At 51.4% G+C, this 25,719-nt stretch overlaps 1 protein-coding gene across 3 annotated transcripts in view; it reads left to right on the forward strand.

Moving 5' to 3' along the window:
* Nucleotides 1–25,719, forward strand: part of GRIK4 (glutamate ionotropic receptor kainate type subunit 4) — a 352,218-nt gene that overhangs the window by 238,323 nt on the left and 88,176 nt on the right. For all 3 annotated transcript variants that reach the window (XM_042957687.1, XM_042957686.1, XM_007072913.2), the window contains 2 exons: nucleotides 6,547–6,699; nucleotides 7,386–7,490. In XM_042957687.1, the coding sequence (XP_042813621.1) occupies nucleotides 6,547–6,699; nucleotides 7,386–7,490 (258 nt within the window). The remainder of the gene's footprint in view (nucleotides 1–6,546; nucleotides 6,700–7,385; nucleotides 7,491–25,719) is intronic.

Here is a 25,719-nt window from a genome sequence, read left to right on the forward strand (position 1 = left end):
GGCCAAACCCTGTGGTTTTCTTGCCAGCAAAATCGGGACATGTGTTCTTTCTAGCTTAGGGGACCGGGGCGCTCCCTTCCATTTGTTTCATCCGTGCACAGAGCTGAAGTCTACGGCAGCACTTCCCACGAAAGTATCCCACCCCCACCTCTTTTTCCTCCTTACGACATCCCAATAGCCAGCGAGAGTGGTCACACACCCCTCCGTGGCAAATGAGGAAACTGAGGCACGGAAGAGTGAGATTAGAGCCTAAGTCTGCCTCTCGGTGCCAGGAGCCTTGCACCCATGGTCTCGGTGCAACCCCTCCCACCCCCCAGAGAGGGAAGGGAAAGTGTTACAGAAACCCCGCACCCGGAAGAATGTGGAAAGAAAGGGTGAACAGCTTCAAACAGCAACAAATCCTTCTCGAGGATTCTCACTTAGCAACTGCCTTTTGAAAAGCGGTGCTTCTTCCTGTCTCTTTGGGGGCTGAAATTCCCAGCACAAACAGCCCAGCCCTTTCATTTGCCGGGGAGCTGGAAGGCGAGAAGTAATCATGTTCCAGGAAGGCACAGGCTGGTTCTGTCTCCCCTTCGAGCTTCCTGCTCTCTGGGGACCTGCTCTCTGCTGCCTCCAGGGCCCTCTTCTTTCCCTCCTTCTCCTCTGCCCTCAGTCTCAGTTCCAATCTCTCTTCCTTCTGTGTCTTCTCCCCGCAACTCTTCCCTTCCCCCGCTTGACATCCCCCATGACTCCTTTCCCTCCCTTTCTCTTCCGCCGCCTCCCCTACGCCCCATGTGCCTTCTGCACTCGTCGCATTTCCGAGCTGCGGGACTCAGCGGTTCAAGCTGAGCGTGGCCGCCCGGGCCCGGGCGGCACCACCAGCTGGCTGACCGCAAGCCACGCCCGTGCCCCCTGCCCAACACTGTGCAAGCTGCAGGCGGGAGAGCCGAGGATGGAGACACAGAACCGCTACTTCCCCACGCCAGCCCCATTAATCACGCTGCAAAGAACAAAAATTGCGGAAAATCATTAAAATTACAGATGGCTAGGTTAAGTAATTAGAATTTAGGCTCAAACAGATGTTTGTCATTAAGTGTTTATTTCATTGAATAAAACCCAGATTGTACGGACTACTCGATGAGATTTTAATGGTTCCTGTCCTGGTCTGATATTGAGGGGTAGAGATTAAGCTGCAGAGGTTCAGAGACAAACGGGTATCCAAGAGAATGGGCATCGGGAGAACTAGGGCGAGAACATCGGGGGAGGTGAGGGTTACAGGTGTGTGCTTGGGAGATACTCTTAGTTTTTCCTTCAGGGGAAGGGGAAGAAACTCAAGCCACAACTCCCTGAGTCGGATCGATTCATCTTAATTTATACTAAGCCTTGCACTCCCCTAAACAATTTACAAACAGCTCAAAAGAAAATAACAATGAAGAACCAAATAAAAATATTAAAAAGCAAGAGAATCGAGAGTTCCTTGCCAAGGACCATTTTGGTGCCAAGAAAGAGGAGAGGATTTTAAACAAGGATTGAGCCGTTTGGGGGATTTAATATTTAGAAGACACAGGGACAGGGAAGAGCCGAGACAAGACAAGAGAGACACGCTCACAGATGGGGCACGGAAGCCACAGGAAGAGGCCGGGCGGTGGAGGGAAGGGTGGTGAATGGGATGGAAGAGAGAAGGAGCGAAGACAGAGGGGACTAGGGCCTCAGAGTGGAGCATTGGACAGAGTGCTGTTTTGGTTCCAGAGCCGCTTGTCCCCCAACCGCAATCCCAAATGCTTGCCAGAGCTAAATTAGTAAATAATAGCAGAGGGAGGAAACAAGCAGAAAAGCAGCGAGCTGCTTGGGGATGGAGATCGGCGGCGCGATGGGACAGTTGACGAGGCAGACATTACGGGCTGTCGCGCGGGAGGTGAAATGGGCTGAGTGGAGGAGATTGGCATCTGGGGGCAGATGAGCAGGAGGAGTTCAGGATGGGCGGCCGGGGCTCAGAGCAGCCGCTGGAAGATCCAGGTGAGAGACCAGGGCGGGCTGCCAGGAGCCTGCGAGAGAGGGGCCGTCGAGTTCTGTACGGAGCGCCCTGAGGAGACGGGAGTCTGGAGGGATGGTGTTCGGGGCTTGGGAGGTCTTCAGCTCAGATCGGCCCAGGCTGAGCCGCGGAGAGGACCGTGAAGCCCCGAGCGCACCAGGGACAGTCACCGTGTCGCCTCTCTGAAGGAAGTATGCAGATGGAGAGGAGACAGGAGCCTTGAGGCTGACCCTTCCACCGGCCCCTGCCCCCAGCATCCCCCTCTGGGGTGTCATTACCAGAAGCCCTGGAAGAATCTTGAAGGCCCCAGAGACGTCAAGGAACACGGCAAACAGCCACACGCCAGTCTCCCGGCATCCGGATCATTTGCTAATAAGGGGACATCAGCCAAGAAAACCGCATCCCAGACGAGTGGGAACAACAACAAGCATGTGGCAGGAAGGAGCGTGGGGCCTGGTGGGAGGGTGTAAGAAATGGCGCGGTGAGCTGCATCTGCCGGTCTATGGGGACTGGGGTCTCTCGGGGACCAGCATGCCACCTCCTGAGAAGAAGGGTCTCTGGAGGGGTGCGGCCCAGGCCTCTCTGGGGGGCCTGGGGCAGCTGTGTCCTGGGAGGAAGGGTATCCCTGTGGCCTCGGTACTGGTTAAAGTACATCCAGCTTCCAGCAGGGAGAATCCTGTATTAAATCGCTTTATGCAGAGAAAGGAAATGTGTCACCTCAAGTCACAGCAGGTCGAGAGTCGAGACTCGGGACTGGTGTGTTTGGAAATCGGGTTTCCTTCCGTTCCCCTTGGTGTCAAATCCATCCTCAGGCTGGAGCTAGGCTGACTGCTATCGGCCCAGGCATCACGTCCCAACACAGTAATGCCCAGTGGAGGAAGAAGGGCTGCCTCTGGCAGAGACAGGAAGCTCTTCTGAGGAGGGGCCCCTTGCTCTGGGCCTCAGTTCATGTCTCCTTGGACAGACTTGGGCCACTTTTCCGGTCCTGAATCACTTATCGGTAGGGGGATGGGATGACTCTTGGACCATTCAGCGTCACTGGAGGGCTGGGGCTGGGTCAGCCACCCCTGAAGCACATGGCTGCTTGGGGGATGGAGCATCCCGCGACAAAATGGGGGTTCTGATAGGAAAAAGGGGAGAAGGGCGCTATCTAAGCAACTGATAGTAACCTCCCACTGCCCCTCTGTCCTGCTTATAAGTCCTGTCCCAACAGAATTTCCAGATGGCTCTTAACGGAGAGGCTAGCGTGAAAACAAACAACCCATCAGAACAGGAGGCGCAGTGGGTGATGGCCGAACCCAGGACAAGAGAGAGGCCTGCCCACTCTCCTTCCCCTGCTGACTCTCTGGCCCAAGAGTCTCTCCTGTCTGCTGTTGAGAAGGTGACCACATCTAGAAGATTGCCCATGTAGTCCCGTGAGGCCGGGCACAAGAATAAATCTGACAGAGTGAGGATTCACCACCAGCTTCTCAAGAGGAGACCGGGGGGGGGGGGGGGGGGTTGGTGGTGGTGGCGGGGAGCAGGGTGGAAAGACCATGCTGCAGACACAGGAGGAAAAACCAGACTGAGGAGAGGATCCCGGGCATCTGGTCCTGGTCCTGCCACTGCCTTGCTTGGTGACTTTGGGCAGGAGATGATTTCTTTGAGCCTCGGTTTTGTCATCAGTAAAAGGAGAGAGTTGGACTATTTGATTTCTAGGATCCTTTCCAACCTAACAGGCTGAGATTTTGAGACTTTGCGGACGGAGAGATTAGCTGGGAGACAAAGGAGAAGGCGGGACAGAAATTAGCCTACCGTACCATTTAAATAGCCAAACAGAAGGGTCTAGGGGCCAATGTCAGTAGGGGTAGCCAACCCCCCCCTCACCTCGGGTCAACGTTTGTCTAAGCTGGAAGGGGAGAGTCTGTGGCATTGATCATTTCCATATGTCCTCTTGGCAAGGAAATGTGAGAGGTCCATTAATAAAGGAGCCACATGTGCGCAGGGGAAAATGAATTATGTGCAAAGGACAAGGACAGTTGTAGGCTTGCTGGGAAGCCTCAAGTGCCAGCAGGTGACCCTCAAATCAATGAAGAAGGAGCTGAGCTGCAGAGGGGAAGGGCAGCGGCTAGAGGACAGAGAGAGCGGAAGGTGACCGGTGGGAGGGACTCGGGGGAGGTGGCTGGTCACCAGGACTGCAGAGGATTCTATCGGTCCTGGCCACAGGGTGCTTTGGGACCAGGGGACAGGAAAGATGGCACTGAGAGGGAAGAAGGCCCAGTGCAGACACCGGGGACCCGGTGCTCCTGCCTGTGTGGATGTCTCAGAGGAGAATGGGAGATGTTGAGGTCTACAGTGCTGCCAGATGGTGGAAGCTGAATAAATGTGGGAAGAAAGAAAAGAAGGAGCGAGAGAAGGAGGGGGGGGTGGGCTAAGAAGGGGGAGGGAATGAATACACGCGCGAGGCAGTTTTACAGTACAAGTGAGCTTGGATCAGGGCAGAGAAACTCTATTGGGCTGTTCTCCCCTGTAATTGCCTTTTAGAAAGATTATCCCGAGTCAGCCTCCCCAGCTGCCGTCACAGGCAGGTGGCAGAAGTGCAAAGGGAAGAAGTCATTCTTCCCAGCCTGTTTCCTGCCTCGCAGCTCCCCGTTCTCGCTACTCCCCATAGCCTTAGTTCAGCCAGCAACTGCTTCCTCAGCTGACACCTGCCCGCACCTGGGGGTGCCTGCCCCCCCCCCCTCAGGAACGGTGGCACCTGACCTTTGCAGTTTGCAGAGCACCTTGCGGATCTGTGAGGCAGGATGCTGCCAGTCGTTTGCAGAAACCGTTGTTCTCTCCAAGGTTCCACGGCGTGTTTGGGATCGCTCAGCACCTGCGCGAGGGCTGGGATCCAGACTCTGGGTTTGGTCTTCCCGCTTTCAAACTCTTTCTCCTGCACCTCCGGCCTCAAGATGCTTACACTCTGTCTTGAGGGCTTGAAAAAGATCCCAGCGGTCCCAAGGTGGCCTCCCTGCCCCCGCCCTCGGAGGGATGTCTCTCCCAGGGCCTGGCCAGGTAGGAGGAGGCTGTAAGAAGTCACAGCAGGGGACCGTCCAGGGGGACAGTACTGAATTGCCCATGGCAATGTCGCTCTTCAGTGGAGGGGCTTGCTTGGTAATCGGATGGTGTGTGGGCCTCCGGACCCCAATCTCACTGCTCCCCCGGGGCCTCCCCTCAGGGCTCCTGTATGGTTTGACGCTATCATCATTTACTCCCCGTAGGTTTTTCTTGTCAGGGACACTGTGTGCCCAGCGTGGTGTCATTGCCTCCTGAGAGGGCCCACCCCTCAAGGACGGGCATCTTCTGTTTTTCTGCACCTCCCCAAAGCTGCGGACATCCAAGTGACCTCATCGAGTAGTGCTCTGGCTGAGTCTTGTGGGCAGATTTCACTCCCAAGCTTCATTCAGTTCAAGAAACATGTCTTGGGGGGTCCTGCCACATACCAGGTCCTGGTGCTAGATGCTGTGAGGGATACAGAGTTATGACCTCGGTTGGTCCTGCCCGAAGAGCTTGCAATTTAATAGGGAGGTGATAATATGAACAGACCTCACTGGCTTCTTCCTCTGGCTCTAATTCCCTCTGCAGCGTGACCCCTGTCTGCATTTCTGGTTTATTGCTTCTTCCCCTCCCACCTCTCCCTCCCCCGCAAGCGCACACCACACTCTCCACCTCTCCATTTTCTGGAGTGCCTTTCTCCCTTTCCCAGCCGCTCCCCCTCCCAGATCCAATGACAGTCCTACCAAAATCCTTCAGCGCTCAGTTCCAACGCCGTGTCCTCCGAGAAACATTTTCTTCATCACCCCACGGGATCCTCCTCTATGGACCCCACAGACCTTTGTGCGCCCCCTCACTCAGTTTCACGTTACTCTTATTTGGGTCCCGCCTCCCCACACGCCTCCTCCATCCTGCTGTAATCTGTCACAAGAATAGGGTCCTGCTCATCTTCGGGCTTTGAACTCAACCCTGTGCTTCGACAGTACCCGTTATACGGAGTGGCACAAAGTAGACTGAGGGTAGGATGGTGTCTCCAGGAAGAAAGGACATCGTGGGGTCTTCTAGGGGTCAGGGACCTTCCGCCGAGTGTTGTGGCACGGGCATATCCGAACGTAGTGTCCCGGGTCCTTGCCTGTCCTGAGGTAGGCAGCTCCATCCCCTTCTTGGGGATTCTGAGAGCAATGGAAGTTGCTACACCCCTGGAGCGGAGAGAGAAAGGGATAGCCTTGAAGTCGTTTGGGGTCCGAAGGGATAGCTTGATGATCGAATCCCAGAGAAGCCTTTGCCACCCCTGTCTGCCTTGGGCAAGCGCCTGGACTCGTAGGTGAGGAGCAGAGCGGGTCCAGACAGGAGGTGAGCCAAGGGCGACCAAGAAGTGCCCTTATTTCTTCTGTTTCTCTTTTCCCTTGTCTTCCTCTCCTCTTTTCTTCCTCCTTTCGCTTCCCTCCCCCTCCCCCTTTACACCCATCCCTTCCTCTCTCTCTGCCCCCGCCCCCGGCCCGCTGTCCGCCCTCTCCCAGCTCTCCTCGGCCCTGCTGTTTGACGCCGTCTATGCTGTGGTGACTGCGGTGCAGGAGCTGAACCGGAGCCAGGAGATCGGCGTGAAGCCCCTGTCCTGCGGCTCGGCCCAGATCTGGCAGCACGGCACGAGCCTCATGAACTACCTGCGCATGGTGAGGGGCGGCCGGGGCCCTGCGGGGCGTGGGGGGGGGGATCCCCGGTTCGAGGCCCTGCTCCTCCGGGCCTCCGCCGTACATCACAGTCCCAGAGACAACAGCCATCTGCGGTGACCCCGTTCGGTGCACCGCGGATCACATTTGTCCTCTGATCCCGGAAGGCCCACCCAGGGGGCCGGGCTTGGTGCTGTGCTGCCCACGTGTCCTCTAGCGGGATGAAAATGGCTCTCTAGCCCACGAAGAAGACCTCTCCCGGCAGAGAAGCCTGGTGCACCGTAGCTCGCGTTTTGCATTGAGAGTCAGGTCTCCCTGACTTCTTGCAGGCCTGAAGGTGGGTGTCCTCCAAAGAGGACAGATTCTACTAGCAGCCATCAGCCTGGAGGAGGGACACGGGAGGATGTGAGTTCAGGCTCCCGTCTCGGCATTGTGTTGGTTTATATGGCAGCTGCGAGGTCCCTGGGTGTGGGGCGTCCTTCTCCTCCTCCAGCCCCAGCCAAGTCTGAATTGGTTCCAGAGACATCGCATTTGTAGTCACCAGCTCCTGTGGCTGAGAGACAGGCGGGAGAATGGACCTTGATGGCCTCATTTCTCTTGGGCATCCTGCACAGCACACGGGTGGAATGCTTGGAGCCAAGTGGCACACGGGGCCTGTTTGGTGCTGTAACTCACTCTCTCTTGGACAGGTAGAATTGGAAGGTCTCACCGGCCACATCGAATTCAACAGCAAAGGCCAGAGGTCCAACTATGCCTTGAAAATCTTACAGTTCACCAGGAACGGTTTCCGGCAGGTAAGTCCTGGTCTGCCGCCATGGTGGCACATCCTTCCTCGTTGTTCCTTTCCGTGTCCCCAGCCTTCCCGTTTCTCCCCTGTCATCAGGATGGCCCCTGCTCTCCCTTGTCCCCAGGAGCTACGGGCCGCATCCTGGGCACAGATGCTGGCATGCACAGGCCTCCCCGCTTCCCGCCACCGCATCCGCTGGCGTGAGTCAGGGACTGCTGTTCTAGCAGATTAGCTAGAGGGAGCAGTCAGTCATGCTCTGTAGGGGACGCCGGTGGCGGGGGGGGGGGTGGTGGTGAGAGGGAATCACATAAGGAAGGAATTCCCAGGCCTGGCCCGCTATTTTGGGTTCCTCTACTCCCTGAATTTCGCCCTAACCCTGAAGTAGTGTCAGGTTCCAGAGCTTGCAGGGAAGGAACCGACTGGATCCCTTCAGCATCGGAGTGGATGGCCGGTCCTCTTCCGCCAGCTCTTTCCTGACTGACCCACGCCCGGCTAATGCTGGTCACAGCCCTCCTCTCCCATCTGCTACCTGTCTTCTCCCGTTTGTCCAGGACGTCTCCGGCCTCCGAGGCCCCTTCCAACTCCCCACTCCTTTCCGCATTCTCTTCCATCAACTCCTTCTCCCTTTCTCCCGTCCTCTCGCACCAGAGGAAACAGGGATTCTGACAGCCATCCCAGGTGCCTCTGAAGGTCTCCCAGCCTCTCCATCGCCCGGATAATCAACCCTCTATTCTTAGGCTAGCCCTTCTCCAGCCTTAGAAAAGCCAGAGAAATAGGAAATGATGCACTGATTAGAGCGGGAAACAGACATACTGGAGAACATCTGGCTGTCAGAGTAGCTGAACAGGGCCTCTGAAGGGTCTCACCTTTCCGGGAGATCATTAAGATTCTTCTTCCAATTCCTCCTCCTCCTCCTCTCCCTCCTCCTCTTCCCTTCTTTTTCTCTTTCGCTCCTTCTCCTCCATGGTCACCGTCATCACATAGCAGCTTTCATTTCTTAAGTTCTTGCCACAGGCCATACACCATGCTAGGTGTGTCATAGGTATTTTCTCATTTAACCTTACAAACTAAGTACTTTCAGTTTCTTTGTATTTTAATTCTTTGTCACCTGCGCATAGAGACAATCTTATTTCTTCCTTTCCAATCTGGATGCCATGCATTCCCTTTTCTTGCCTTATTCAGTGGCTAGAACTTCAACGTTAATACTGTTAAGTTGTTTCCGACCTTAGGGGGAATGCATTCGGCCTTTCACCATGAAACTTAAAAACACGCTGCTAGTTGTAGGTGATGTGTAGATGTTCTTTATCAAGTTGGGGGTGTTCCCTTTCCTAATTTCTCGAGAATTTTTACCGTGAACGGGTGTTGAATTTTGTCAAGTGCTTTGTCTGGGTCAACAGATACAATCATATTTTTTTCTTCTTTAGCTGGATCATATGGTGGATTATATTAATTGATTTTCAAATGTTTAACCAACCTCACACACCTGGAATAAATCCCACTTGGACATAGTGTATAGTTTTTAGACATTGCTGGATTTGGTTTGCTAATATTTTCTTGGGGATTTAGCATCTAACTTCTGAGTGATACTGGCCTACCGTGAGCGTAGGGGGTTTTTTGCTTTGTTTTTACCCGCTTTGTGTGGTGTAGGTAACAGGGTAATACTGGCTTCACAAAATGAATAGGGAAGTTTTCCTTTCTCTTCTGTTTTCTGGAAAAAGTTGTATATAAATGCTGTTAATTCTTCTCTAAATGTCTGGTAAAAGACTCCAGGGAAGCCATCTGGGCCTGGGGATTTCTTTTGCGGGGACTCGTAAATTACAAATTCAATTTCTTTAATGGTTATAGGACTATTCAGGTTATTTGTCTCATCCTCATTAGGGTTTGTTCGTCTTAGTTGGTAGTTTGTGATAGGTACTTTTATTAATCCCCATTTTATAAGTGAAGAAACCCAGGCTCAAGGAGATGGACTGACCTGGTCTTGAATGGTTAGTAATGCCAGTTGGTTTGGAACCCAGAGATCTCTGACTCTGACGCTGAAGTTCTTAGCCATTATGACAGACAAATCATGCATCAAAATCACCTGGGTAATTTGTTAAAAATACAGATTTTTAGACTCCACCCTATAAAGGTCTGATTGGGTAAGCCTTGATTAGGACCCAGGAACTAATATGGTCATTGAGCACCCAAGGTGGCCCCAATGAAACCCTAGGCTACGCTGTGGAGTCCCTGCCACATCTCTGTCCCACCATCCTGTCCCCATGTCTGAGAGGCTGCAGTTCAGCCCTTCTCATGACATTGAGTGCAGTGCCTTCCAGAACGACAGCGATTATGCTAGGCCACAAGGCAAGGTCACCCTTCTTGGAAAACAAGATAAAAGGAGAGTCCAGGTTTAGGTAGATAGCCAGAAACTCTGGGATAGAATATCACCAAATGGTCATCGCATTTAGCTAACCAATAAATGAGGATGTGCTATGTGTCAGGCACTGTGCTGGGCACAGAGGGAACCAGGCTGCAGAAGGCACAGTCCCTGAACTGAGAAAGAGCTCACAGTCTGGTGACACAGGGCCAAAATAAGTGCAATTTGGGGTTATTAAGCTCAGATCTTGCCCTCGAGCTCATAATTCCCTGAACAAATGAAGCCTCCAGCCTGGAGGGAAATTGCTAGGTTGACTCTTCCGTGAGCCCCCACTGTGCTCAGGGATGTGAAGTGAAGAACGCTCATTCATTTTTTCAGTAAATACCTGTTGATGCCTACTATGTTCCAGACTTTTTTCTAAGCACAGGTTTTAAAAAATGGGCAAAGTGTCTGCTTTTGTGGGGCCTATATCGTAGTATGGGACAAACACTAGGCAAGCAAATACATGTATAATATAGCGTCAGTAGTCATAAGTGCTATAGAAAAAAAAATTAAATAGGGTAAGGAAATGAAGTGCGTGGAGATAATCATGGTGGGGAAGCAGTAGTTAGAAGAACATAATGTTCATACCAAGCCCCAGACTTACTCCATAGAAAGCCCAATTCTAGGCTCTGAAACACTCCCCATTAGACCTCAGGCCTGCTTTCTGCCCCCCGGAAAGAGCCCCCTTCCATCACCCAAGCAACACCTGCGGTGGCAGTTGGCTGGTGACCCCGATCCCACCCTCTGCTTGAATGACAGCTGATTAGGCTCAAAGGACCTCTTCTTAACTCCGCTTCTCTAGCAGCTGCCACTCAGCCTGGCTTTTCCCAGCTGCCAGGCTGCAGGACTGCCTGGGTCATTAAGAAACAGCATCACCAGCCCCCGGCCCCGAGGTCCTAGCCCAGCCCAGCCCAGCCCAGCCCAGCCCAGCCCAGCAAAGGGTTCTGCTCTGGGACATCCCAACCAGCAGCTACTGGTCCTTCTTCGGCGGCACATGCTGTCGGTGTAGATAGGGCATCTCCAACCTAGATGTGCACGGGAGTGACCAACGGTGCTTGCTATAATTGTGCATTCCCAAGCCCCACAGCTATAAATTCTGAGTCGGGAGAACTGAGTGCCTTTCAGGAATCTGCATATTCTTGATAGCGCCCGGATAGATGATTACAGTGCAGGTGGGCCACGGGCTGTGTTTTGACAAATAGCGTTCTCTGTGCATAGAATTTCCTCTCGACCTCCCCACGTCCCATCCCCATCTTTCTGAGCCAGTGTGACCGTCAGAGAAGATGGTATTTTTGACCTTCGGCTCCCCTAAGTTTTTAAGTTTTTATATAAATTCCAGTTGTTTAACATAAAGCGTTATATTCGTTTCAGGGGTACAATATAGTGACTCAATCCTTCCGTACATCACCCGGTGCTCATCACGAGTGCCCTCCTTAATCCCCATCACCTATTTAACCCTCTTCCTCTGGTAACCATCAGTTTGCTCCCTGTAGTTGAGTGTCTGTTTCTTGATTTGTCTTTCTCTCTCTTTTTCCCTTTGCTCCCGTTTATTTTGTTTCTTAAATTCCACACATGAGTGAAATCATTTGGTATCAATAGTACGATTGTTGGAGCACAGGGTGATTCTCTTTTTAACTTTTTTGAGGAAGCTCCACACTGTCTTCCCGAGTGGCTGCACCAGTTTGCGTTCCCACCAGCAGTGCAAGAGGGCTCCTTTTTCTCCAGGGACACGACTCTTGACTGGATTTATTAAGTGGATTGTGATAATCCTCTTTTATTACCCATTTTTCTTCAACAGATCTAGTGACTGTCCTGCTGCTTTCCTGTCTAGCTCAGGTTCTGTGAATATCAGTGAACACTGTATCATGGGCATGGAGGCAGCTTTGCAGTTCTGGTCCCCAGGTCCCATCTCAATCACCAGCTGAATCTTTGCCTCTTGATAGGTGTCCTTCCCCTGATTATTATAGGATGAAGAAGTGGTTTGGGGAGTGATGATTAATTGGGTTTCTTTTCCAGGGTGGGAGGAATGTCAGTATCTCTGCTCTAACATTCTTCCAATGCCATCCAAGGTGGTGCTGACAGAGGAAGGGAGAGTGACCAGGAACAAGGGAATTAACATCTCTTGAGGACCTGTCGTGTACCAGACATCACGCAGACACTTTGCACAGATCACTTCTGACCTGGCGAACAGCCCTTGAAGGCAGATAAACTCCCACTTCACAAATGAGGAAACCGAGGCTCAGGAAACACCAGGAACTTGACCAAAGCCCACTATTAGCAAGCATTTCGGGCAGAGCTGAAATTCACGCTCAGGCCTGTCCAGCTCCAAAGCCCATGTTCCTGGCTTTCCCTCACTTCCCTGGAATCAATCCCTAAGCCCCCAAATCAAAACACTGTACCCAGGCCTGTGGCTTGTCTGCCACCTGCTCCCAGTGACCTGCTGGGCTGGGCTTTCTTCAGTAATGGTGTCTTCTCATCGGGCTTTGGTTTCGTTCTTTCTCTTCCTGTCTGGGCGAGTGACTATTAAGAGCTGGTTTTGATTATTTAGAAAGCACCACACAGGGACCCAGTGGGTTGTAATTGGTAAAATGTCTGAACCAAATGCCATATTCCCTGCTGGTGGCTGATTAAGGGATTATTACCATTTTAAAAATAGTCTTTCAGAATCCAGGGTTATTTTTTTTTACCATTTAAAAAAAATTACTATTTTGATTCTGTTTAGAGAGTGTTTTCCATCTTGGAATTCTGTTGGGAGGGGGGAACATGTTCCCCAGAGTATCCTCTAAGTGACATTTCTGAACCTGGACCAGCTCCATATTGCTTATTTATGGCCATAGAGGTCAAGGCAATTGCTTCTAGGTGCCCTAAGCCCATCCTCCAGTGCTGCCGACGTGAGATCTCCCTTCTCCATCCCACAGTCTCCCTTCTCATTTCCCAGAAGATGCCCTGGATGGCATTGGAATAGTATAATCTCCCTACTTCATTCGGGATAAATCAGATTTGAAAGAGACAAGGGAAAAATAGAAGTACAGCATTAGCGGGCCCTTGATTTCCTTCATTTCACTTAGTCTAATGATCAGAGATTCTGAGCAGCCCCCAAGTGACTTTGGGAGGGCTGTAATAAGATGAGCACACCTTTCATCTAAGGATCGGAAGTGACTTAACAGGCTCTAATTAAGCCTTTGGGAGAGGGAGGGCTAAGACATGGGGGCCGGACCTCCCTAGCCAAAGATGCAGATCTCACTTTTCCTGTTAGACTGTATTATCACCAGAGGAGTACCTCCATTTTCTTCCTCTGTGGGATGTGGATGATTTGGCCCCTCGACGTTTGTCCTCGTTAAACCCAAGGATGATTGACACTAGATTTGCTTGGCACTGTCTTCTGCTTGCCTACGGTTGGGTAGCAAGCTGGCTCTACTGACGTATGACAGTATTAGCTCACTGTATTATTGGGTGTCTCCTTCATGGCACCCCATACTGGGTGGTATACAGAGATGTTTAAGATTTGTCATCTTGTATCAGCCGTACCTGAAGGCCGCTCTCTGTCTTGCAGGTGAAGAAACTGAGACAGAGAGAGATAAAGTAATGTGTCCACATCCGCACAGCTAGTACGTTCCAGGCTTAACTGAGTCCAGGTCTAGTTATCTTCAATGTCCACATCTTTCTTTTTTTTTTTTTTTAATTTTTTTCAACGTTTTTTATTTATTTTTGGGACAGAGAGAGACAGAGCATGAACGGGGGAGGGGCAGAGAGAGAGGGAGACACAGAATCGGAAACAGGCTCCAGGCTCCGAGCCACCAGCCCAGAGCCTGACGCGGGGCTCGAACTCACAGACCGCGAGATCGTGACCTGGCTGAAGTTGGACGCTTAACCGACTGTGCCACCCAGGCGCCCCAACGTCCACATCTTTCTACTTTGCAGCTTGGCCCCAGAATGTGTTGGGGGAGACCTCCAAGGCGTCTAGTCTAACGTCCCATCCCAATGCAAGAATGTTTTCCGTGGGGACCCCGAGAGAAGCAGCCACCTAGCTTCTCCTTGAGTCCGTCCTGGGCTGGGGGACTCACTACCTCCCCAAGGACACATTCCCAAGTCTTCCAGGTACTAGATCAAAGTCTGCCTCTTCATTCTGCCCTCAGAAGCAGCTGGAATGGCTCGCTTTCTCTTTCACCCTCTCTTTCTTTCTTTCTTTCTTTCTTTCTTTCTTTCTTTCTTTCTTTCTTTCTTCTTTTTACCAACTCTTCATATATTTGAAGATAGTTCGATTTCTCTTCATTCATTCTCTTCTTCCTAAGATTTAGCATTAGCACTGTTTGAGCACCTCCTCTGTGTCAAGGGCTGGGAATGCAAGATAAAGGAGTCATGGTTTCTTCAAGGGCTCATAGTCTTTGGGGAAAGGCAGAAATTGTGGTCAACAGTTACTGTAGTGGCCTCTCTGATTTCTTTCCTTCGGCAAACAGTGGCCCATAACCGTTCCCAATGCAACGTGGCTTCCAAATCTGGTGCCACTGACGCTTCTGGGTTTGTTTGGGCCTCTCTTAAAACACGAGGCCCCAATTGAGGACCACACTCCAGATGGGGCCAAATGGCACAGAGCTGAGAGCACCACCCTCACAAACACTAACTTTCCATTCCCTGCATTAGCTTCCTTTCCGGAATTAGCCTTCAAATTTTTGATTCACTTTGAAATCGGGACCTTGGGGTCAATTCATTGTTCCACGTGCCCCCCTCCCCCCAAAACACCCGGGGTTATTTTCACATGAACTTTTCATAGAAACCATCCCTGAGCCACCCTTTCCTTGGACCACTTATCTACTTAAGTCTGTTCCTATGGAGATGGAGAGATTTGCAGATCTGGCCAAGAGTGGGCGAGTAAAAAGCCTTGGGAACTGATGGCCATGTTTCGTTTTCCAAAGCTGATGTAAACTCAGCTTTTTGAGGGGCTGGTTCTCTGGAATGACTTGCGTGTAGTTCTAACGAGGCAGGAGGATGGGCCAGATGGCTTTTGTGAGTCACCCTTGCAAACCAAGAACTCAGGGGTCCCATGTCCTCCAGAAGCTTCAGGCTATCCAGCCCCAGCTTCCTGAGTCCCTACAGGTCCCACCGCTTGCTAGGAGGACAGGCTGCCTCTCTTGACTTTCCTCTCCTGCTGCCTTCCCTGCAGGCCCACACACAGGCACGCCTGCCCCTTTGGCGGGGACGTCTGGGATGGTCCAGTGTTTGTGGCTTGTTTTGATGGCACCCCTGAGTCGTGTAAAGGCAGCCAGCCACATGTCTTATCATGGCCGGGGACGCGGGAAATATCTTCCGCTGCTTCGATGGCAGTTTTAACAGACCTGCTGGTGGCGTCCCCCCCACCCCGTCCCCACCTCCAGACCCGCTCCCCACTTCAGAAGCAAACAAACCAGGAACACCAGAAACCCCTAAAAATACCGTGTCGGATGAGAGCCTACGCTACCATTGTCTGCAGGTGGCCCTGGGAGAAGAGTGAGGGCCGGGGTTGGGGGGGTGGGGGTGTCTCCTGTCCATGCGGGAGGCGCTGCCCCACATCTGTGCCCTTTTCCCCGGCCCCTGCCTCACGAGCCTCGGTGACAGCCCAGGTCCCATCTGCGCTAATGAGAACAGCCATCACGGCTCAGACAGGTCGCCAGGGGGAGACGCTGCTCAGAGAGTGTCATGCCTGCTACCGTCTAATACATTTTCAGTCTGGGGAAGGAGTTTACCATAAATATGCAGATCCTTTGAAGCTGCCTGTGCGGAACCTGGCTCAGAGCGCTGGAGCTGGGGTTTGATTGCTGGAAATCAGCGGCCTCGTGTGCCAGCTCCCCGGCTGGGGGACAGACCTGAAAAGAGGGGGCCGGCTGGGGAGGCCACTCGGCGGGCCGTTCCCCGCGAGCCAGCGACGTTGCCTTTGATGAGGAAATTCTGAGGCGGCCTGTCTCGGGGAGAGAGGGGGGCCTGCTTTGAAGGTTACTCAGAAGTCACTTACGGCTTCCTTTTAGTTAAGGAGTCAGGAGAAGGGAATTGGCGTGAGGTTTGAAATAGCCGACGTCTCCTAGAACATCATAAATTCTTAGAGCTGGCGGAGACCCGAAAGGCCATCTGGTCCGGCTTTCCCGCCGGAGAATGTGGATGGGCCTGTGTGTCGCCCGGGGCTTCAGACCCCTCAGTGGCCCCGTTGGCTCTCAGAGCGAAATGGCCGCTCCCCAGCGAGGCGGTCACACCCTGGGCCCTGCTCACCTTGAGCCCCCCCTGGTGCCACAACCGCCCAGATGCTCTGCCTCTCCTGTGGTGTTCTCGGTCACCCACCAGGGCTGGGCACCCCTTCGGGGCAGACCCGGCCCTCCCCTGCCGAGAGTGGGGCTCAGCACAGGCCTGGAGAAAGGGATGAGCCGGTGACCGGGGGTCTGGCGTGTGCCAGGGTCCGGGGACTGTGTGGGGAACATTCGGGATGTGCCGTTCGGCTCTGAGGAGCCCTCCCATCCCGTAGGGACGCCAGAGCCCTGGGGACCTAGGATGCTGTCACGAGAGCTCTCTAAAGCTACTGTTCCCCAGTCTGTTCAGAGTTCATATGACAAGCCTCCCTGCTGACAGCTGGAATTCGAAGCCGTGACATGAAAAGGCCTGCAAATCACCATCCATGTGTCCCTTCTCATTTCATTCGATGCCCCCAGAGCAGCACCTCTCTAGTTAATTAAAGGGCTCCTCAGTACCTCCTCCTGTGAGGGCATCTGGCTTTCCCGGCCACCCCCCAGATGACAGCCAAGGGGCAGATGAGCTGGCTTTGGAAGGCCGTGACCTGAAGGGCCCTCTCTTCCCCCTGTCTCCCTGGCCCACATACATCTGGTTCTTTCTCCCAGAGCCCTGGCACTTCCTGCTTATCAGCTTTGATGGGAAATTCACTGACTGCAGAAGCTTATTCACACATCAGCCGGCAAACAAATTAGAGCTGCTTAAATTTTCAAACGGGGGGCCGCGTTTGGGCAGACGAGCGGGGCTTCAAAGTGCCGCAGTTTAAATATATTTCTTGCACTGTGCCCCATCACGCGTCCCGCCTGAGCCCAGCCTGGGGAAGTTTGCCAGTACAGAGTGACTCTTTTCTGCGCCTCTTCAGCCAGCTCATGCCTGGGAGAGCTGGAAGAGGCTGACTGCTAATTTGGTCTCATGAAGCAGCCCGCGTCATCCGCTCTGATGCGAGATGGGCACGCCACAGACCAGAGGTGTGGGGAGTGAAGGCGGGGGGGGTGGGGAAGGAAAACCCAGGGAGGTGACGGGGAGCCGTGTGCAGGGGCCCCGGCTCTCACGGTCCCCAGAGTTCTGTTCCTCAGCGGCTCCCCTGGTAAAATAGGGTTGATGGTCGTAATAATATCTGCTTCGCGGGCTTTATAGAATTACTGTGAGAACAAAATGAGATGCTGTTTATAGATGTGTTTGGGGGATTCTCCTTTACGGTGCAAAATTGAGTCCTGTCATCTCTCATGAAGATGTCTGTGTAGATAGTTCTCTGTATCTTGGAACGCGGCATTCCCGGACCCTTGCTTGTCGGCTGGTTCATGGCAGAGAGAAGGACAAAGCAGGACTGAGCCATGTGCCCTCATCACTCCCGCTGCAAGCATGCTGCGAAGGCTGGCCCGTGCTTGAGGGAAATAAGCTCTGCCCTCCAGCCCTCCCTCCCTCCTTCAGGGTAGGCTCCTCACTGCCTTCCTCTCCCCTTCTCTTCTTCTCCATCCCTGACCTCTGTCCTTCCTCTGCTCCTTAATGTGACAGCGTCCCATGTACCACCACTTTGCAGTGGCTCTGGGAGGGGCGAAGACAAGAGCCAGAAGTCAAGGCTCCATTCCTTGGGGGAAATCTGGACCATCTAGGGCCTCTCTAACACCACACCCCCACGCTAGAAACTCCCCATCTGCCCGGAGTACAGTGAGGCCCAGCCGCCGCCCTGTGGGCCCACATCCCTCCCGGGGCAGCGATGGGCCACTCTCAGCCCTTCCCTGAGAGCTGAGCATTTTACCAGGTCTTGAAGGACAGGGAACAACCAGCCTCCTTCAAGCGCAGACACTTCATTAGAACCATTAGCTCATTGGCATCTGCCGCTCAGAGCCCAGAGTCGTGTGTTATTAGTACAACTGCTTTCCCAAGACACTTCTCCACCTGGTGAGTTGAACAAATGAAGCCAGGCTCTCTCCTTGCCCTGACTGTGGCATGTTCATTGGCAGTAATTTCCTTGGAAGATGAAAAATCTCAAGCATTCCTGAGCTCCCTGATAAATTCTCTCCTTGGCAGCTAATTTGCAATACCTTCCACCTTCTGGGAGGTGAGAGGGGGATGTGCGGCTGGCCCTTCATATTTACAGGCTCTGCCATGTACCCACCCCGTGCCAGTCTGAGCCAGACCGGTTTGGTCATCCCCCCCGGACGTTTGGAAGAGAGTCGGCGAGATGTTGGACCACACGAGGGAAAAGGAGGGCCTGATAAAGAAAATTATTCAACTCCCAAAGCACTTCTGTCCAACAAAGAGAAACAAAACCACAAAAATGAAAGGCAGTCTGGGCACTGTCACTGCCCTGAGCAGGGAAATTTAACTGCTGAAGTCCTGAGCTGGTCAGAGAGCCTAGTAAGTCCCCGAGCGCATCTTTGGAGGGTGGCGTTTTTAGTCCGAGCTGCTGTGCACTGAGCTCTGCTTCTGTCCTGGATGGTATTTATCTGTCGCTAGAGTCCCCGAAAATGGCCGCTGTGGGTTTGTTCTGTTGGGCAGAAGTGGTGAGGGCTGGGGCAAATGCCACTTCGCATCCCAAAGGTTCGGGATTCGGGATGGAGGTCTGGGCACATCTTGGCAAAAGCCCAACGTTTGAGCACACACAGAGTGCATCCGATCCTCATTATTGGTGGATTCCATTTCTGCAAACCTGTCCACTCCCTAAAATTTACCTTATCCCAGAGTCTGGGCTCATGTTGCTTCCTCAGACGGGCAAAGAACAGTGAGGGGGCGCCCGGGTGGCTCAGTCGGTCAAGAGTCCCACTTTCGCTCAGGTCATGATCTCGCGGTCCGTGAGTTCGAGCCCTGCATCGGGCTCCGTGCTGACAGCTCAGAGCCTGGAGCCTGCTTCCGATTCTGTGACTCCCTCTCTCTGCCCCTCTCCTGCTCACTCTGTCTCTCAAAAATAAACAAACATTAAAAAAAAAAAAAATAAGACGTGCAAAGAACAGTGAAAAATGTGAGTCAGCCGACAGGCACGTTCCCAGCTGAGGTCGAACAGGCAGTGTCTGCCTTCTTGTTTCAGCCCTGGTATGGTAAACACGTGGCCTTTCTTGTGGCCCACTTAGTGTCATGTCTTTCACACCGGTGTGTTTTTTCCTGGTCACTTTGCTGTTGCAAATGACCCCCCAGCTTAGTGCAGACATGCTGTCTAGTGGAGCTAAGCTCAAGAAAGATGTGATGTGCCTTACGGACAAAATACAGGTTTTCAGAAAGCATCATTCAGGCGTGAGTTATAGCCTGTTGTTTAATATCAATGAACTGACAATATATATTCAATAAGGTGGTGGTAAGCAGAAACACGCATGAAGCGAGGTTATGTGTGGTCTGGTTGATGAAAATGTTGTAAACAGAGGCTCCTAGGAACCTAATCCCGCATCTCCCTAGTTCAGTGTTTGTGGCAACTTTAGTGAATGTCATTCAGTGCAAATGATGAGAATCGACTGTGATCAGATACAGCCAGGAGAGAAGACCAGGAATGTGTGCACTTGTCCTACGGTGGCCTTTTCTCTCTGTATTCACCACCCCAGACCCCTCCTCTCTTGTTATCTTATCATGCCAGAGGGCCTCATCTGCTCCTTGAGGCCCTGGCCTTTCTTCTGGTTCCCTTGATATAAGAAGTAGAATCTAGATCTTACAATCCTGGGGCCAAAAAGGAATCATAAAGGTCCTCTTGACCAATACTCTCATCAGATGTTTGGATTCTTGCAAATGTGTTTTCCTGAAATAGAGTGTGTGCTTGAATGCCCCCAGTGTCGCGGAACTCACTGCCTATAGAAAGTAGAAAGCTCTTGTTAGAAAGATTTTCTATCTATGGGGCAGAATTACTTCTTTCTGCAGCCTCTTCCTTTTGTCCTTATTTCTGTTTCCTGGGTCCACACATGTATCCTTCCCATGTCTGCCTTTCCTTTTTCCTTATATAATATGATTTTAATATCTTTACCTGCCTGCTCAGTTTCCTTGGAAAACACTCACTAGTGTGTTCCACTTAAAGAAGGTGCTCCACTTAAGCTCCACTTAAAGAGGGTGCCTGGAACAACAGTATGCAGTTTTTCAGGTGTGGTCTGAGTAGAAGACTCCTTTCTTCCCTCGCATCAAACCAGTCATCCCTTCGTAAATGGTATCCACAAGGGAGAAATGCTAATGCTTCCAATTTATTTTCATGTTAACCAAACACAGGGTCTTAGCCCCAAGACCAAGCTCTAATGGAGAAATGCCAGGCATCCGCCACGGGGCTCAGAGAGAGCTACTTCATGGCAGGAAGGAAAGGGCCCTTCCTTACACCCTTTTCTTGATGGCCACCTTCATGGTGCTTCTTCTACATGCCCGGGTAGCCGAGCTTCCAGTCACCTGCCCAAGGCCTCTGTGTTGTCCCTCTCGGAGCTCTCTCTCCCTGGCTTTGCCCCCAAGGCACTGAGAAACACTATACCACATCATAAAATATACCCAGCATTTTTAGGAATTCAGGTTAGAACTGGATAGGACTAGACGATATCTTTCTTTTATAGGCTAAAAAAGAAGTGACTTTCCCAAAGGAATTTCATAATGCAATTAATCAGATCTTTATTGAGCACCCGTTATACATTACGGGCCAAGCACTGTCCTGGGAGCTAGAACTACGAAGAAGAATTTATTAATGCAATCACCAACTACTTACTAAGCCCTGATTCCATGCTAGGCTTTAGGGATATGATAGGGAATGAGACAGGGCCTCATCATTCATGGAGTGTATTGTCTAGTAGGGGAGATGGGCTTGAAACAGATAATACCTAAAATAATTGTGTGATTACAAGTGTGATGCATGCTGCAAAGGAGAGGTTCGGGGCACTCTGCGTGAGTCTTTATGATGGGGACTTGACTGAGTTGGGGGTGGGGGGCATCCCCAAGTGAAGGGGAGCGTGACGAGCCCAAACAAGGGCCTCCCAGAGCGGGTAGTCTGGTGCGGGCCTCTGAGACCAGAGCCGGTTGATGGCACAGCCAGGTTGGGAGGCTGGAATTCTGAAGCTTCCCTTCCTCGAGTTTTATTTAAATATCCTCTTCTAGGTTGGAATCAAAGAGAGGGAAAAGCAAAGGCTGACTTCAGGGATGCAGACTCTCAGGAACCTTACGGCAAATACCAGTGGATAAAGAATAGCAATTCAGATGTCCCCTAACTGTTTAACTACACATCCACAGCCCAGGAGAATTAATATGTTGGGGACAGTGTAGTCCCGTGGACCTGCCCGGGTCTGACTCTGTCCTAACTGTGGAACTTTAGGCGAGAAACCTCATCTTCCCGAGCCTGAGCCTCAGTTTACTAGTCTGTAAAACGGGATGATAGAAGCATCCACCCTAGTCATGTGGTGGGGAAGATTAAGTTAATGAATATAAAGCATTTAGTCCAGTATCTGGCATGCGGTAAATAAATGTTCAAAAGCAATAGCTTGTATGATTTTCCTATAGTTAGTCTTTATAAGTGACTAGGACTAGGAGTTTATTGAGGCCAAAAAAGTATTTATTGAGCATCAGCTTTGTTCCAGGGACTCTGCTAGGGGCTGATGATAGTGAACAGGCAAGGTATCCGATACTTTTTTCCTACTTTTGGAGCACGAACCGCATGTAGGTTGCGATCCAAGATGCACGTTAACAGCACGGCTGCGCATAACCGAAACAAAAGCTTATGAAACGATGGTTGCCCCTGTCACGCGCGTTGTGCTCTGATATAGTCCGGATATATATTTCACTTTTAAGGTTCAGGTCTTGACCCCACCAAATTGATTTCATAGCCCACTAATGGGGGGGAGCCACAATTGAACAAAACACTGCTTTAGACCAACTGGGTCGTGGCTTCATAGAAATTACCCGTGAAATTCCTTTGATATACCACTGTCTTCCCAGTTTCCTCCAGGCTTGTTTCTGATCTCTTATCTTTGGCATTTGCCATTGTGGTCCTTTGATCCTGAATTTTCACAACATTCTGCATGGAAACACATATTTTGTATTGAAAGAATATTTGGGCTAAGGGACGGTCTTTGGCCGACATCAGCAACACCCTTTGTTCCCCAAATCACCCCTCAGGCAATCAACTGGGTCCTTAGTTCTGACCCAGTCTCCCACCTCCCACTGAAACTAAACTTTTATGGTTGGAGATATTGGATTTAAACTCAGTAAACATTTAATTCCTTCATGCCCGGGGTGTTTACTGTAGCGGCTTACATTACAAGCCTTTTAACTGGCCTTCAATCAAACGAGGTACAGTCCTCTACTGTGGAGACTCTGAATCTGTAAGCCCGTCTCAATTCATTCCTGGGGTCTCTAGCCATAGTGTCTCACACCTGACTGTCATTTTTCCAGCCTATATGTCACACAGTTCTGTGCACTCAACGAGATGCCAATATATATTATTATATGCATCCTTCCTAATGAGCATTTAGATTTTGAACCCTGAACCTGAGGTTTAAAAAAAAAAAATGAGTCCGTGGTTATGGTTTATCCAATTTTGGATGGTCCCAGAGAACAAGGATCTGGAATGAAAAGAGCTTCCGTGTGGATAGGACTTTAAGCTTTTGTCACACGTGTGATCGTCTCAGATCATCCCAGTAAGTAGAGAAGGGAAGGAAGATTCCCCTTATCTTATCGGTAGCAAAATGGACTTCCCAAGCCACATGGCAAGGGCAGGATGAAACTTGAAGTCAAATCTCCTGACTTCTGGTCAGCTGCATTGCCACCAGACTGTACTACCGTTATCTCACATTCGTGGCCCATCAAAAGCCATCATAACACTATCTCAGTTGATTATCAAGTCATGCTGTGCCATATGGACAAGTAGGTTCACTTGTTTCCATTTTACGGATGAAAAAGATTTAGGGAGGTTAAGTGACTTGCCCAAGACCACACAGCTTAGGCATGGCAGACTAGGAAAGAAAATGTGGATCTTCTGGGACATCCCTCCCCCCCCCCCCGCCCGAACCCTGCATTCCCTTGTGTCAAGTCCCTAAGCAAGCACCCTGCACCTTGACCAGGATCACTTTTGTGGGGTCTGTAGCGGACCGTCTTCAGGGCTGTATTCACCAACAAACTAGTTTATAGTGACCAGAGAGGTATGTGGGAAGACCCAGGTCTTAAGGTCAAGATGGCCTACACCTGCCCCAACTTGACCAGACAGTAGAGTAGTAAATAGAACATGGGCTCAAATCCCAGTTTAACCTTCTGTTAACTGGAACCCACAGCAAGTTGCCTGACATCTCTGAGTCTCGGTTTCTTTTCTTTCACGAATTTGCTCATTCACCCAATAATAACTTGTATGAAGTGCCTGTGTTAAGCATTATTATTGTCGTCTGAAGTGTCTACATCTCTCAGGTGGGAAGAATAACAGGGCTGTTATGCAGAATTTGGGAAATTTATGGAAGCCAACCAGTGGCTGAGTGCCCAGCACGCAAGGGTGATCGATAAGTATTTCCAAACTCTGACTGTGGAGCAAAAGGACTCACCTGGCCTTGGAGTTACGTCAGCTTCTGTAGAAGCTGGATCCCGACAGCGCTAAGTGCAAAGAACAATCATCTAAATGTCCATAAAGTATTAAATGTTGCAGAGTGCACACGCACAGACACAAGCAGGGATGTGAGGAAATCCCTCAGGGCTTTTACAGCGAATCCCTATTTTACCTACTTGGGACAGAGCAAATGGGCAAAATGACAGCCCAGAGTGATTCTAGGCGGGAGGGAGAGGGCTGTGAGGGAGAGGCAGGTGTGGCTGCTCCGGGCAGGACCACCCTCCTCAGGTGACAGCAGAGGGCTCTCCCTTGATGACAGAGCAAAAGAAGACAAGCAGTGAGCAATGGTCTCGTTGCTAAGTGCACAATTACAGCTTAGCCAAATGTTCTGAAAGGAAAGAGAATATGGTTTGGGGACAAGTTTGACTTTGGGAGAAAAAGGAAAGGCTTCCTGGGGGGGGGGGGGGGGAGTGACTCTCAAACTGAGGCCTGAAGGATTAACTGTTAGGAACTAGGTCTGGGTTTGGAAAACGTCTACAAAGGTCCAGATAGCAAATATTTAGACTTTGTGGGCGCCTGGGTGGCTCAGTCGGTTGAGTGTCCAACTCTTGATTTCAGCCCACAGTTCAGGGGCTCAAGCCCTGCGCCAGGGCTTTGAGCTGACAGCGTGGGGCCTGCTTGGGATTCTCTCTCTCTGCCTCTTCCCTACTCACGCTGTCTCTCAAAATTAATAAATAAACATCTAAAAAACATATAGTTAGACTTTGCAACTTTACCCCTATAGATGAAAGCAATCATGGATACTACGTAAGTGAATGGGGGTGGTTAGCTGTGTTCTAATAAAACTTTACTTCCTAAAACAGGCAATGGACCAGATCTAGCCTGTAGGCTGATTTGCCAACCCCCGAAGAGCTGAGAGAAGGCTAGGGGTCAGGGGTGGTATGGAGCAAAGAAAGTTCTAGAGGGGTCTGCGTGCACACAGACCCTGGCAACAGGAGCTTGTTGCACTTGAACACGTAGCTGTGGCTGGAACGCAGAGAAAGCTGGAGCGAATCGTGTGAGGTGAGCGTGGAGAGTGGGCAGAGGCCCGCTTTGCAGGGCCTGCTGGGCCGTGTGAAGGATCTCTGTCCTTAAAAAAGCAAAAGGGGGACAATTGAAAGGTTTTAAGCAGGGGCTAATGCGATCATATTTGAGATTTTGTAGGGATGACCGCCCAGGGCTATGTGGAGAGCAGAACAGAGGCCCAGAGTGTAACCTCATCCAGGGGAAATTCCATGGGGACCAGGACTAGAGTGGAGGCCAGGGAAGGGGGAGAGTCCGGGAAGTTTGCCCACTTGCTCAGGGCCACCAGGCCCTGTGGTTACAGTGCTAGATGCTAATGCGGGACTCCAGACTCCACGTGACACGCTACCAGCTCTTTCGGGAAGCAGCAGGGGACCCCTGTGGTCATGGCCCTGGATAGGCATTTCCCGAGGCATATTGCCGAAGGACTGAACAGCTTGCTTACACTGCCCCAGGGTCACACACCAATTAAATGCCGGTCCCAGACACTCATTCAGTTGTACAGCCAGTGGCCTTCCCAAAGGACTGTGGGTATTCTGTATCGATGCCACGGATTCCATTCACCAGAGCCCCGGCGCCCCGGCCAGCCTTATCTGTGTTCTCCTTACCACGGCTCCTTCCAGCCCGGTCCCTTGGTTGCTCGCCCTGGGGTCAAAGGCAGCTGTCCCGACAGCACTACCAAGTGACAATTCTTAAGGAGAGCAGATGCTGTGAAAAGTGGACAAATTAACTTCTCAAAGCACAGAAATGAAGTGGCCATCTACATTTCAGCAATCCATAGCAACGTTATCTCACAGCACAGTGTAATAATAACTGGCTTTGTAACAATGACACTGTACCAAGGTCAAGACGCTCACTCTGTTTGAGAGGACAGTGGAAAGTAGAATTCTCTTTCACAGAATTTTCGGGTAAATAATTGAAATCTCCAAACTGTTAGTGCTTAAGGAGCAAGACGCTAATTAATGTGTATGGACCCAAATTAGCATAAGTCGTGTGTCCTTTAGGAATGTTGGGTAAATGATACTTTCTGTGCCCGTGCAAACACATCCCGTA

The sequence above is a fragment of the Panthera tigris genome, chromosome D1 (assembly GCF_018350195.1).
Source record: "Panthera tigris isolate Pti1 chromosome D1, P.tigris_Pti1_mat1.1, whole genome shotgun sequence".
Lineage (NCBI taxonomy): Eukaryota > Metazoa > Chordata > Mammalia > Carnivora > Felidae > Panthera > Panthera tigris.